Here is a 15,133-nt window from a genome sequence, read left to right on the forward strand (position 1 = left end):
TCTGCATCTCGTATTCCTTGTGATCAGCATAGTTTTACTCGCTTAAACCTCCTTCTAATGCTCGTTGGGCTGCGGCTCTCGCTGCTTTTGCAGCTTTCTAACCCCCTCCACTTCATCTCTTGACATTAGTGTTAACTTCTAGATTAGTGTTGTGTTGTTCCTGACTACTTGGAGTTCCATCAGGTGAGGAAGCAGACCCTCCATTCTAAAAATCCCGCGAGATTATTGAGAACCCAATTCTCAATCGGGACAAATAGCATTCAGAAACCTGTTTTCTCTTAAAAAGGCCAGAAACACAGACAGTACATGTCTGAGGCATATTGAAACAAAGGCAACGTGCTTCAACGCAAAAAAGAGCAACCAATGATCTTCTTGTGCAGCTGGGCCCTGGAAGGCTCTGAAAGGGGGGAGTTGGGAGGACTTAATGATAACCTGGTGCCTGCCCCTAAGAGTGAGAGCCGAATGGATTCAATTCGAGAGGAAGATGAAGATTCGCAGGATTGGTCTTGACACCAATGTTAAGCCAAATAAATGAACTACTTGCAGGCAAACATCAACATAGCAACCAGCGCTTGAGGGTGGAGAACTAAGCCCTTGCCAGCAGGCACTTCATTGCACTTTGTTCAATTGGCATTTTAAACATACATTAATTGCATATCTCGCGCAATAGAATAAGTTGTAAAGTTGTATTACATGATTATTGACAAGGGGTAACGGATAAATCATGAGTGTAGAAGGGTGTAAACTTCAGTTATCTGGCACTCCGATACAAGAGTCATGGGCTCTTCCAAATTTCATCAGGTTATAAGGTCATTCACAATCATACTACGTGATGAGACAATAACGATTAAGTAATAACATGTGACCATATATTAATTAAAAAAAAAAAGGTAAACACAAGACTGAATTCAATACTGATCATAAGACACAACATGTCTTTCTTCAGTAAAAAAACCGGGAGAATAGTATTATAACAGAGTTTTGAAGTGGACATAAAAACAAAAGAGAACCTTGAGTTTCGGCAAATGAGGGCAAGTTGACGCACAACTACTTTCCCAAGACAAGATTAGACTTGAACATCTTCATACAATTTTACTCTGAAAAATACGAAGTAGAGGGAAAGGTCAGTATACATGTAATATATGAAAAATTACTGATAACAAAACAAATTGAATCTAATTGAGCTAAGTATGGAAGTCTAGTCACTAATTTAGGTTTCCCGTAGTGTCAGCAAGAGAATTTTCAATTAGTAATTGAGTAGGTATGTACCCAAGAAAATGATTGCTACTTAACTAAAGATAATCAAAGCTGAAGAACTACTAACATACCTCCACTTCATGGGCGCACTTGACCTGCATCCTTCATATGATACTGACCCAACTCGCTTGGGGGAAGAAGGAGCCAATCATATTGGGTGATTTTAGGATTGTAACTGCACCAAACAAGAGCTTAGTATACATAAGAGTGTGAATAACAGAAACCGCGATACAAAACATAATGAATCAAAATGGATGATGATTTACCTGTCGGGGTCAGGCTCGCGTCCTGCAGCTATGGCCTCTTTCGCAGCACTACACAACAAGAGAATATTGAGTTGGATTAATCATAATTAATACACAGCTACTTGTAATAATGTAAGCGATTCAACAGAAATCTAAAAATGCATTAAAATTACCGTTCTATTCGCTTTTTTGCTCTTGATATTAGATGGTCCCTCCATGAAGCCATTCTCCTCATATCCTCCTTCTCCTCGGGAGATATTTCAGGAATAGATAATGATTCTATTCGAGGAAATGGAGAGTAACTATCCTCAGGCTCGTCATGAATAGATAACGATTCCATTTGAGGAAATGGAAAGTACCTACACTGCTGAACAATTTCAAACAAGTTCAATATCTCTCTAAACATCAATATGAGAATCTTCTAAGAATGAAAAACCTAAAATCAAAACAGAAAAAAGACTATAATTAAAAAAAAAAAACAAAACGAGGAAACCCTAAAATCAAAACGGAAAAAGCCTAAAATCAAAGTGAAAAATAAAACCTCAAATCGAAATAAAAAACCTCAGATCGAAACAAAGAAAACCTAAAATCGAAACAACAAAAAAAAAAAACTAAAATCAAAATCAAAATCGAATCCCTAATCCATCCACATAGTAATTGAGATCGCTCAGATGGAACCAAAATACTCAGCCCATTAGAAATTACCTGTTAGTTGTTGTTTGCGGTTGCGACGCTGGTTTGATTGTTCGAAGGCAGCTGCTTCGACGGCGACGATGGCGGCGGCGTAAATTGGTTTTGGGTTCTGAACAGAGAGGCGTGAGAGAAAGAAATAATGTGTGATTTTGCAAGTAGGTGTAAGTTGCTTTTATAATAGGAGAAGATTTTCTTAAGGGCCAGGATTTTCCTATCATTCAAACCCAAACGACAACCGTCAGATGCTCCTTCCGTTGCTCTTTCTTTTAAGAAGCCCTAAGGGTGTTTTGGATCCAAAACCACATTCCATGGCAGTAACCAATTCGTTTTTTTTTTCTTTTTTTTTTTTCTTTTTTTAAGCATGTGTTTTATTCAGTTGGAATGTTATGATCATAGAGTATGCTATTAAAGGTCAGTTTGGTACTGCAGTGAATTACAGAAAAGCGCTTTTCTGTTATGCTGTGCGTTGCTGTGTTGTGAAAATAAATCGGCATGACGTTTGGTAAACTATAATTTAAAAAGCACTGTGCAATTAACAAAATGTAAATTATGTTTGGTAAACTGGTATTTAAAAGTGCTGGTGATGTAGTTAGTGATGAAAATAGACATATTTCAAAAACTAGTTTTAAATACAATTTTATAATAATAAATTATATTTCTAATTTTAACATATTTAATAAAACATAAGTAATATTTATTTTATTTTTTTAATAAAAAAATTTTGATCATGGTTTGCTTAGAAAATATCATTATTTTAATATTTATTAAATTTTTTATTATTTCAAATAATAATTTTTAATTATTATTGTATTTATTATATTAAACAAAAAAATGAAAAGAAATGAGAAATAAAATAAAATTTAGAAATATAATGTTAAATGTACAATATTTGAGGGTAAAACTTGTCTTTATAATAAATTAACAAGGTTAAAATAGATAATTTGAATTATGTGGGTCCACAGCTTCTGCTTTTCCAGCTTTTAAAAGCTAGTGCTGAATAGCTTTTAAAAGCAGGCCTAAAATGAAAGTGCTTCTCTCCAAAAGCACTTTGAAAAAAATTTACCAAACACAATTTTTGGTAAAAGTTTGTTACAAGTTTTTTACAAAGTGTTTTTGGTTGAAAAAAAGCAATCCCGAACGGGGCTTAAGCCTATTCTTATGCACATGCAAAAAAATGATGTTTGGCATACCAGGTGGCATGGAAAATCGATTGCGCCACTATGGGAAAACCGATAAGCGATAGACATTCTAGCGAGCGATATTCAAATTATTGCTGGCGATTATGACTTTACCGCTGACGTTATTCTCTCTCCTGCGTGCTTTATATAATAACGCTGGCGATACTATGATTATCGACCAGTAGTTATTATGCAACGGCTATTTCCCCCCTATGATTCCTATATATACGCCCTTTTACTTCTCCAGATAACTCACACCTACTTCTACAGATATTTCACCTATATTCTCAATTTTAAATTTCGTAATCATCAATGTCGAGATCCAATGAAGAAATGGACATTATTATGAATCGGCTCAGAGTACAGCAAGAAATGTATCGTATGAGGTTGCAAGAAATCGACGAAGAGGAAGTTGAAGATAACTAATCGAAATTTTGATGCTTCTACATACGGGCCAAGTACCAAGAGTTCCAGAGCCCAAAGAAGTATTATCAAGAAGATATACGTATCGAGGGAGGGAATTTTACCACCAAAAGCTGATGCACGATTATTTTCTTCCAAATTGTGTGTACTCTGTTCAAAATTTCCAAGGTCGATTACGCATGCCTCGTCATCTGGTGAAAAAGATGATTGAAGAGCTTTGTCGAGTAGAACCTCAATTCAATTATCAGTTTGATGCACTGAATATTAGAGGTCATAGTCCTGAACAAAAAGTTACTCCGGCTTTAAGAATTCTAGGTTATGACACTCCAGCGGATGCAAAAAATGATTACCTTCGTGTGGGTAAAACAACTTCTTACACTTACCTTTCATTTTTTTGTGAAGTAATGATTAATCATCTTGGTCCAACATATTTACTAAAACCAACTGACGACGATGTTAGACAAATATTGAGGGAGAATGAGGAAAGGGGATTCCCATGAATGTTAGGTAGTCTCGATTGTATGCACTGGGTATGGCAAGGATTCCATGTATATTGGGCCGGTCAATAAGGGTCATTATGCAAGACCAACAGTTATCCTTGAAGTTGATGCTTATTATGATTGTTGAATATGGCACGCTTTTTTTGGTCTTCCGGGTTCACAAAATGATATTAATGTTTTGCACAAGTCGCCTCTGTTTGAAGATCTGAAGTATGGAATTTCTCCCCAAGTTCGTTTCATGATCAACGGCCATCAGTACACTCATGGCTATTATCTTGCAGATGGTATCTACCCAAAATGGTTCACCTTGGTTCAGTGCTACCGTCAGCCTCCTGCTTGTGCATTGGGCCGTTCATACCGACATTTTAATGATGCCCAAATGGCCTTGAGGAAGGATGTGGAACGCGCTTTTGGAATTTTAAATAGGAAGTTCGCTATCATTTGTGGCCAATATCGTGGGTTGGGTCCTCGTGAAATGCACAAGACTATGCTCACTTGCATAATTCTTCATAACATAGTAATTCAGGAAACCCGTCGTGATTCAGATTGGACTAACTATGAAGATGAAGATTTGATTCCGGAGATTCGACCATAAAGAGGCATCCCTGCAAGGAATTATGGTCAAATGACTAACTACGTTCAGAACCGAAATTTGTATGACAGGTTAAAAGATGATCTGAGATTGAATATTTGGGCAGAGCATGGAAAACAATGATTAAGTTATGTATTTATTTTCTTAGTTATTTATTTTTAATCTTTAGGTTTATTATTTTTCTTAAGTTAGGTTATTAGGTTATTTATTTTCCTTAAGGTATGTATTTTTAAAAGTTATTATTAAATGTAATGCAAAACTTATTAAAAAAAACATTTCTAATTAATAATACATAAACTAATACATATCAAATTAAAATTTAACCTAGTACATTAAAACTAAAACTAATACATAAATTAATACATATCAAAATAAAATTTAAACTAGTACATTAAAACTTAAACTAATACATTAAGCATCTTTAGGAACTACTAAATCAAACTCACCATCAGTTCCATCATCATCATCATCATTGGGTTGGTTGTTAGTAAATCCAGCTTGCTTTTCAATATGTGCTTGAATCCTGTCAAATTCGATTTGCCATACATGTTTTTATTGGGCGTTCATAATTGAAGTGTTAGCTTGAAGAATGTTATGCTTGTCATAGTCAAACCAAAATTTTTCTTGAGAAAAACAACTTTTCTTACTCTCCCGGTTTTGAAATTTGCTATCAACTGATCTTTGCTTCTCGACGGTATTTTGATGTTCCATAAACTCCGCCATGTTAAATCCTCCGGAACCCCCTCCTTCTTGAGCTAATTTTCTAGCTAGTTTTGCATTGTTCCTCCCTGGAAGTTTTCCTTTATTATTACCATAATTATTGAAAACTACGTTGGCATTTGAGCTTGTAGGGGTATCTGGTGAAGAATTTGATGGACCTGGTGAAAATGGTGAAGAATTTGGTGTTGAGGGAGAAGAATTATATGGTGACCATTCAGGTATACTTGTTGATTATTTGATAAGTAATCTGGATTATATTTGTTCAACCCCTTCAAAATATGATAACAACTTTCGTAAGCGAACTGTTTACCATGTTTTCGTTGCCAATCTGTACGAACCTCTCTTTCAAAATCAACATCATTCTGACCACTGTCCTTGCATTTTCTCTTGGCTTGCATTATTAATGAAACATAAGCAGCCACTTCCCAGTTGATTACAATGAAGTGTTCTGCCAATCATTTTGCATCACGACCATTGATGTTCATGGTTTGATCTTCATATTTCTTAAATATGTTATCCCACATGGTATTACCATGTTTTTGTTCACCATCGATACAATCTTTGGTAAAAAAAAAACATAATTACGACAACTACATTCATCTTCTATCATGTTGTATTTTGCACCACAGACTCAGGTCTTTTACCTTTGCCTTAACTTTGAGATTGTGAATCCATTTTACAAGAAAATATAGAATTGTATAGGAGGTGTGATAGTTTTAGATTTGAGAAAGATTGAGAGATTAAGAAATTCTAGAGAGATTTAGAAATTCTGGTGTGAGTTGATATGAGTTTGAAATTAGGTATTTATAGAGGGGGAAATTGTATCCGTTGGGTGCGAAACTGATAAGCATTGATCTTACCATCGAGCGACAGCTTGACTAGCGCTGGCGCTGGAGTGACCAGCGAGCGCTTGAATGACCATCGAGGTATGGTCACTCTATCGCTCACTGGAAACTCTGTCATGTATGCATATATGTCAGGAATAACATATAGACATATGGGTTTGGCAGTTTGGCATACCCATAGTGGGTGCATATATGCCAAATATCAGTTTTTGGCATGCGCATAGGAATAGGCCTTACAATAGAATCTATAGGTGGGGGAATTACATTGTCCCACACTGTTGTTGCGAGCTTCCCTATAGAGCAATCATCCACCGCTCGATCTTCCAGACTGTCCGCTGCTTGATTTCCTTCTTTGTAGACGTGCCTAATAATATATTGCTGAATTTGGGTAAACCTATACCTGATTTCTGCAAATTCGTGATTTGCCCATGAGTGCTCAAAAAACAAAGGTAGTACAATTCATAGCTTCCAAAATTGGGTCTCCATATCCAATTTCTGCAGATGATCAATCCAAATGGGGAAAATTTGCAAAAGTTAGAGTCAAGATTGACATCACGAAGGCGTTAAAGGAAGAGATGAATTTGACTTTGCCATCATGGAAGGAGTGCAATATTAAGTTCAGGTATGAACGCCTACCAAAAATCTGTTTTTTCTGTGGAAAGTTTGGCCATGTTATGAAACAATGTCCAGATTTATCCAATGAATCTGAGAAAATGGGTTTCTACTCCCATGAAACCTTCATGGAGAAGATGCTTGGCAAGAATTTTGCCCGTTTTACTGAAGAAATCATTGCCAACTACAAGCCGAAACCAGGTCAGTTCAATCCTCGCTCAAGAACTCATTCATCCCTTATTGGAATTAGTCAACTTCATGGAACAAACATCAACAAAAACGTCACTTCTTGTCCGGCAAGCAGACCAACCAATCAATCCAACCCCAAAATCCCATCAGTTGATCAAGCTAATTTCAAGAAAATGAGACAGTGGAAAAGGATGGCAAGAACCTCACCAAAATTTGCTCAAGATGATATCATTCAACATATTTGAAGCAAGAGACAGCTTTTTCTAATGGATTGTGACCCTCCACTGAAACATTCGCACTTAAGTACCGAAGAAGAGGTTGTGGGTACTTGCCTGGAAAAGTCGCAAGGGAAATGTTAGTACAATCCTGGAACTGTCGTGGATTAGGGAATGAGAAGACAGTTCTAACTTTGAACTCATTCCTGCGCAGCTGTAATCCTTCTATCCTTTTTCTCTCTGAAACAAGACTTAAAGAGAGAAATAGTTTGAGGATTCTCAGCTTTTTAAATTTCAGGAACTTTGACTATATCCCAGCTCAAGGAAGAAGTGGTGGACTGGCAGTATTATGGCAAGACAATGTTGACATCAAAATTGTTTCCAAGACCCAGAATCTGATCCACTGCATAATTGAACCCAAACTTTGCACTCCAAGATGGAACCTTCTTTGTATTTATGGACCACCAGCTCACCCTTTTAGAGATTCTTTTTGGAGAAGCATTTCTTGTACAATTGTTGTAATGAATTCAGAAATCTAGATAGAGAAACATGGTGCATTATCGGTGACTTAAATGTTATGATCCATCAACATGAGAAACATGGTGGTTCACCTACCACTGACATCAGCTGTAATGAATTCAGAAATCTAGATAGAGAAAGAGATGTTATAGACTTGGGTTTCACCGGACCTGCCTTCACGTGGTCAAATAATTTTGTCCGGTCAACTCTAATATTTGAAAGATTAGACGGGGCTATTTGCAACATCGAGTGGAGACTTCTTTTTCCTGATGTCGTAGTGTTGCACCTTCCTAGAATTGATACTGACCATTCACCTATCATTCTAAACACCATGAGGAATCCTCCAAAAAGAAAGCCTAACTATAAATTTGAATTCTATTGGACTGACCATCCTCAGTTCAAATACATTATTCAAGACAAGTGGGAAAATTCTTGCGGTAATATGATTACCAGACTAGATGATCTTGGAAAAAGGCTTATGAAATGGAGCAAAGACACATTTGGTGACACTAAGAGAGAAACTAATATCGAGAAGCAAAAGTTGGTGGAATTACAAACCAATGCTCATTTGGGTGATACAAGGGAGGAAGAGAAGGCTATCTTTCAAAAGATTGCCAGTATGGAGAGGAGAAACAGAATGTTCTAGCAGCAGAGGAATAAATCGAAATGGATTCCTTCCACCGACAAAAACACCCAGGTATTTCATGTTTCTGTGATTCATAGGAGAAGTAGAAATAAAATATATGCTATTAAGAACGACAATGGGGAATGGACCTCTAAGCATGACAACATCAAAAATATTCTCATTTCTCACTTTAATAACATATTCTCTAAAGACCCTAATGTTAATCCAAGTCTCCTTCAAATTGAGAACTCTCATGTCATCTCTCAAAATGATTGCAACTCCCTTAGTGTTGTCCCTTCAGGTGATGAAATATTTAATGTAATTAAGAAAATGGGTTCCCTCATATCCCCAGGTCCCGACAACTTTCCAGCACTTTTTTACAAAAAATGCTGGAATGTGGTAGGTCAAGAAGCTATAAGTCTTGTTCAATATTGCTTTAGATATTCCTCAATACATGCTGGTTTAAACCACACTCACATAACCTTGATCCCAAAAAAGAAAAATGTTGCTAGTGATGCCGACTATCGACCAATTGATTTATGCAATGTCTTGTACAAAGTAGTGGCTAAGATTATCACTAACAGGCTTAGTCCTCTTCTAGACAATCTCATCGATAAAAAGCAGTCTGCATTCATTCCGGGTAGGAAAATTTTGGATAATATTGTGGTTTCTAAAGAAATCTTCCATTCAATGCATACCTCCAACTCAAAACAAGGTTCTTTCGCTCTTAAACTAGATATGAGAAAAGCTTATGACAGGGTAGATTGGAATTTTCTTAAGCATGCGCTCAATAGTTTTGCCATAACTGGTAGAATCATAATCTTATTTTGAGTTGTGTTGAAACTACTTCTTACTCTATTCTGATAAATGGCCAGCCAGAGGGTTTTTTCTTTGGAGAAGGGGGAATAAGACAAGGGTGCCCTCTCTCACCCTATATGTTCATTATTTTCTCTCACACTCTATCTAGTATCATTAACAGGATGGAACGAGATTCACTTTAAAGTGGATATCAACTGAATCGGAGAGCTCCAAGTATAAGCCATATTTTGTTTGTTGATGATGTGATGTTGTTTAGAAACACAAATGAGACCACTATCAACGTTATCACTGAAATTCTGTAGCAATACTACAATTGGCTCCGGTCAACTAGTCAGCTACAACAAATCATCCATCCATTTTAGCAAGAGTGTGTCAGACGAAAGAATCAATGAGATTATAACCGCCCTGGGGGTTGCAAGAATGGACAAAGGTGATAGATATCTGGGAGTCAAGATACTGCAACAAGGGAACACTATTTTAAAATTTTCCTTTCTCATTGATAAATTTGACGAAAAACTAGAAGGTTGGAAAAGAATTTCACTTACCCATGCAGGTCGAACAACTCTTATCCAAGTTGTTCTTGCACTCATCCCAGTATACTACATGGAAACTTCTATTATCCCTAAAGTTGTACTCAACAAACTCACAAAAATAATCAGAAATTTCTGGTGGGGGCATACGGTACACGAAAGGAAGATGCATTTTCTCAAGTGGGAATGGTTTAACCTACCAAAGGAAAAAAGGGGATTGGGGATAAGATCTTTGACTGAACTTAATCAAGCTTTAGTGGAAAAATTATCCTGGAGATTTTTAAAAGATGACAACTCTCTTTGGTGCAGAATCCTAAAGGCGGAGTATCTCAGTAACAACTCTTTTTGGGATGCAAAAAAGCCCAGAAAATGCTCTACTACCTGGTCTGCCATGCTTGATAGCAGAAATCTTCTGAAAAAGGGATGTATATGGCTGGTTGGCAACGATCTCAACATCAACATTGGGACGGATCCATGGATTCCATCCCTTCCAGATTGTACCCTCTCGAGTGAAGTGCATAATATAGCAGGAGTCATCAACTGTTAGACACCACCATTGGTAGGTGGAATCTTCATCTCATTCAATGATTGTTTGACCAATTCACTGCTGCCCAGATCAACAGCAAAGCGGAAGATAAGCTCAAATGGCACCTTGTTAGAGCACTACTCGATCGAACTCGCATGCGTTGCTATCTAAAGCATGTTTGTCAATGTTAGTGATCAAAACTATAAGTCTTGATTTCTAGTGTACTATAGCTAAGTCTCGGACTAGGATATAAAGTGTAGTTGATCTCAAGAACTCCATGACGATCATCATACAAGACGAAGAACTGCTCAAGGAACTGGTGGAACTTCATCGACTAAAAGGTATATGGAGACTTGAACTTATCTATCACTCAAAAGTCTATCTACTTTATCTCCTATCTTGAGACAAAAGTCGTTTTGCTATATAGACTTTGATTATACATTTTTTATTTGGATCCGATTTTATCTCGCTTATCTATTTCTCGAAATATGTATAGGTAAGCTTTTGCTTTGGCCAAGTTCATCTTTACCTATTGACGAAAGTCATGTTATGTTTCAATCATTTAAAATGGCTTTGACGAAAAATTATTTGTGAATAACAACTATATAACATCCTCTAAGAATGTTTCAATGATTGAAATGAGAGTTTAGATTATATAACCAATGTTGGATATAAGATTGTGTGGTAACACATACATGTATAAGTCCTTATTCCTTGAACCAAAGTCTGTGTACTTTGATGCTCAGGAAAAATGAACGGAGTCCGCGAACCCAGTCCGCGTACTGTCGGAGGTTCTCTTCCCGAGAAAATCTGCTGGAGTTTGTAAACTATTTACAAACTTATTCCGGGTACTTAAGTCCGCGTACCTGGTCCGCGTACATAGGTTGGTTACATATTGTAAAAACGATTATTTCTGAACTTATACTTATATTAACTAAGGAATGCAAGTTTGCAAACCGTGGCTATAAAGTTCATGAATCTATTCGAGTGAATCAAATCGTTTTTGCTTCAATTGTGTCTTGTATACTTCTACAAGATCTAAGCAATTGAACAACTCTCTAACTAGTTCATTTGAGTCATTTGAACTGGTTATGGTGAAGAAGAATATGGTTAATATGAAAGTGCTCATATGGCTAACCATTTGGTTAATTACTGTTGAACCAACAAAAGTACATGTTTGGGTACGGCTACACGAACCTAAAACATGCATTTCATTTGTGTGTAACAAGCTAAGTTTTCGATCTAACGGTTAAAAGATATTAGCTTGAATCTAATCAGGTTTTCATCCAATGGTGAATATTGAATGCTTTGTTACCAGGCTAACATTGATTGCAAACCCTGATTTGAAAGACTATATAAAGGAGAACTCTAGCAACTGGGAAACCTAATCCCCACACCTCATGTGTGATACTAGTTGTATAAGCTAGAGTCGATTCTCCTTTAACCTTATATTTCTATCGAGACCCTGTGGGTTAACGACTTGAAGACTTCATTGGGATTGTGAAGCCAGACCGATACTACTTTCTTGTAGTTGTGTGATCTGAGCTTGTTGTTTCTATAGTATTGAGTACAATCGTAACGGTTGGCTTGAGATTGATATCTCTGATAGGCAAGATATAAAAGTAATCACAAACATCTTTGTCTCATCGTTTGTGATTCCACAATATCTTCTTTCGCCGCGTCTATTAAGATTATTGTGAGGTGATTGATAATACTAGGCTGTTCTTCGGGAATATAAGTCTGGGTTATCAATTGGTTCCCGTTAACCTTGATTTATCAAAAGACGGAACAAAACTCGTAGGTATTTCTGTGGGAGACAGATTTATCTATTACGATAGACTTTTCTGTGTGATACATATTTTTTTATTAAAGTCTTCGACTTTGGGTCGTAGCAACTCTTAGTTGTGGGTGAGATCATCTAAGGGAATCAAGTGCATAGTATCCTGCTGGGATCAGAGACGTAGGAGCATAATTGTACCTTGGATCAGTGTGAGATTGATTGGGATTCAACTACAGTACATACCGAAGTTAATTTTTAGTAGTCTAGTGTCTATAGAGGCTTAATACAGTGTGTGTTCAATCTGGACTAGGTCCCGGGGTTTTTCTGCATTTGCTGTTTGCTCGTTAACAAAACTTCTGGTGTCTGTGTTATTTCTTTTCCGCATTATATTTTGTTATATAATTGAAATATCACAGGTTGTGCATTAGATCAATCAATTAAAATATCCAACCTTTGGTTGTTGATTTACATTGATTGACACTTGGATATTGGTCTTTCGTACCATCCAAGTTATCTCTCTTGTATTTAATTAGACTCGCAGATTTCTATTTATCTGAGAAGAATTAAATCGAGAGATCGAGATATTATAACTCTTTGAAATACTTTATTAAGATTGAGTCTAGTTGATTCTCTTGAAAGTATATTGAAGTTAGTCCATACAGATTGCTAATCGAAATATTGGGTGTGGTTGTTGTACCCCCGCTTTTTCACACCTTACTACTCATGATGATTTTTCACCACAATCCTTTCAAAAGCTTGTCGTTGATCAAACCCGTGAGTCATCCGTGCGTAATGACAATCCTTTTCCTTGGAGAAAATTTTGGAATATTAAGAAAATTGCTCCAAAAATAAAAACTTTTATATGGAGAGCACTACATTATGAAATTTGGGTGTTTCAGAGAATTGGAAAATTTGTGAATGGTGTGTCTACTGACTGTCGAGGGTGTAATATCAGTGAGGAAAGTGTTGATCACCTTTTACTGCATTGCCCATTGGCTCAAACAGTTTAGTTTGATCCCCCTTGGCATTAGACTCCATAATGCTCAGAGTCTGACATTGAGATGCTTTGTGGAACAGTGGCTTCATAGCCACAATAATGAATATGTTTTTGCAATGGGTCATCCATATGTCGGGCATTATGGAAAGCCAAGAATGAATTGGTGTTTGAAAATAATCAAGTGAAGGTCCAAGGGGTTCTCAGAGTGGCTTTGTTTTGGTTTAACATGTATTATAATTATGCAGATTCCATGGAGACTGAAGCTGAAACAACTACACAGTTGAATGATTATAGTGATCTGTCACTTGAATGGACGACTCCTCCAGCCAACACCATCAAGATAAATGTTGATGCTGCTCTTCGAAACGGACAGTATGCTTGTGCAGCGATCGCTAGAGACTATCAAGGAAACTATTGTGGTGCGAGCACAAAGCTTGGTTGGTCTAATCTCCCAGTGGTGGCTGAAGCAAATGGTTTCCTTCTTGCAGCTGAATTAGCTCAATGACTCAATCTTGACTCTGTCATAATCGAAGGGGACTGTAAAGTGGTGGTAAGGTGGTGGTAGTTAGAAACAAGGATTAGTGAAATGGGATACCTCATGTACATGTACTTTTGTTTTAAAATTTAATAATTCACGAGTATTTTATAGCGTGTTTGGATACTAAGAGAGAAGTAGAAGTCAAAAACAAAATTATTTTACTTTACAAAAAGTTGATTTTTCTGTTTTTAGAAGTCGTATTGAAAAATTATTGTCAACTTGACTTTTGACTTATCGAAACAACTTTGCATCCAAAATTATTCCAACTCCCGACTCTTGGTGGACTTGAATTAACCGAGGCAGAGGCAGAGGCTGAGGGTCAGATAGAGGCAGAGGCAAAAGCTAGTGAACTTCAATTCGTGGCTCATAAGTCATCATCTGGGGCCAACAAAGAGAAAAATCATGGGGTTCTTGAGGCCAACAAAGAGAAAAATCATGAGACCTCCAATTATTGATTATGCCGCGTGAGCATAAATGCACTGATATCAATTTTTTTGAAGCAGTGGATTTGTTGAAATGTATTACCAACATTCATCCAGTAGATCAAAGGCCTAAACTAGAAATGGAAGTAGGCATGTTTTGTAGGAACTGGTTGACTCACCACCGAGATCCACCTATTCAGTATTTGGAATTTGGATACTAGTTGTGACAGAGATATGTAGAAGATTTACGTGACGGAAGCTTTTATATAAGTTCAGAATCTGGTTTAAGACATTCGATAAAAACACGGTTGTAGGACTCAAAAACTCCATGGACATGATGCCGATGGAGGTGTGCACCTATGAGATAAACTGGACGGTGGTGCCAAGGTGAGGCTTCTCTTCTTTTTGTCGTGGTCTTTCTTTTCGTATTCGAGTCATGCATGTATCCTTCACCCAATAAGTTTTGCTCCTTTTTTTCCCCATTCTGCTGAACACTTTTTCGTTTACCTTGTACTTCACCTACAGTATGTGCTGCATAAGAAATGAGGCCATGAATTTCAAATTTGCAAGAAACTCAACAGATGAAGAGCCAGATGACCTTGTTTCTCAAATTCTTGGTCTATGAAAAATCATGGTTCTGCATTATCAATTAATAAAAAGATTATGTCCTTCCAATTGGTCAGCGAGGGGGAACATGTGGGCTATGCTTGTCCATGAGATCAAGAAACTCGAGAAGGTACGTCCTTGGCACCAGGTACACACCTATAAATGAATCTTTTCAGTTATTTTTTCTCTCTTTATCTGTGGGAATTCTTATATATTCCTATCCTTTTGGTTTATTATAGTCGATGGGGAAAAGCCTTTGGGGTTTGAGATTTTCAATGACACTCCTAAAAGGCTTAAACCAA

At 36.9% G+C, this 15,133-nt stretch overlaps 1 protein-coding gene across 2 annotated transcripts; it reads right to left on the minus strand.

Moving 5' to 3' along the window:
- Positions 1 to 847: 847 nt before the first annotated feature.
- LOC113308988 lies at positions 848 to 2,341 on the minus strand. 2 transcript variants are annotated; one of them, XM_026557421.1, is made up of 5 exons: positions 2,208 to 2,341; positions 1,676 to 1,866; positions 1,524 to 1,571; positions 1,329 to 1,432; positions 848 to 1,097 (listed from the first exon to the last, which is right to left on the minus strand). In XM_026557421.1, the coding sequence occupies exons 2-4, from the start codon at positions 1,840 to 1,842 to the stop codon at positions 1,336 to 1,338; spliced, it is 312 nt and encodes a 103-aa protein (XP_026413206.1). In that variant the 5' UTR covers positions 1,843 to 1,866; positions 2,208 to 2,341; the 3' UTR covers positions 848 to 1,097; positions 1,329 to 1,335. The 2 variants fall into 2 exon arrangements, with proteins under 2 accessions (XP_026413206.1, XP_026413207.1); XM_026557422.1 differs by having other exon boundaries at positions 873 to 1,097; positions 1,676 to 1,869; positions 2,208 to 2,329.
- Between the last annotated feature and the right edge of the window lie 12,792 nt (positions 2,342 to 15,133).

The sequence above is a fragment of the Papaver somniferum genome, chromosome 9 (assembly GCF_003573695.1).
Source record: "Papaver somniferum cultivar HN1 chromosome 9, ASM357369v1, whole genome shotgun sequence".
NCBI lineage: Eukaryota > Viridiplantae > Streptophyta > Magnoliopsida > Ranunculales > Papaveraceae > Papaver > Papaver somniferum.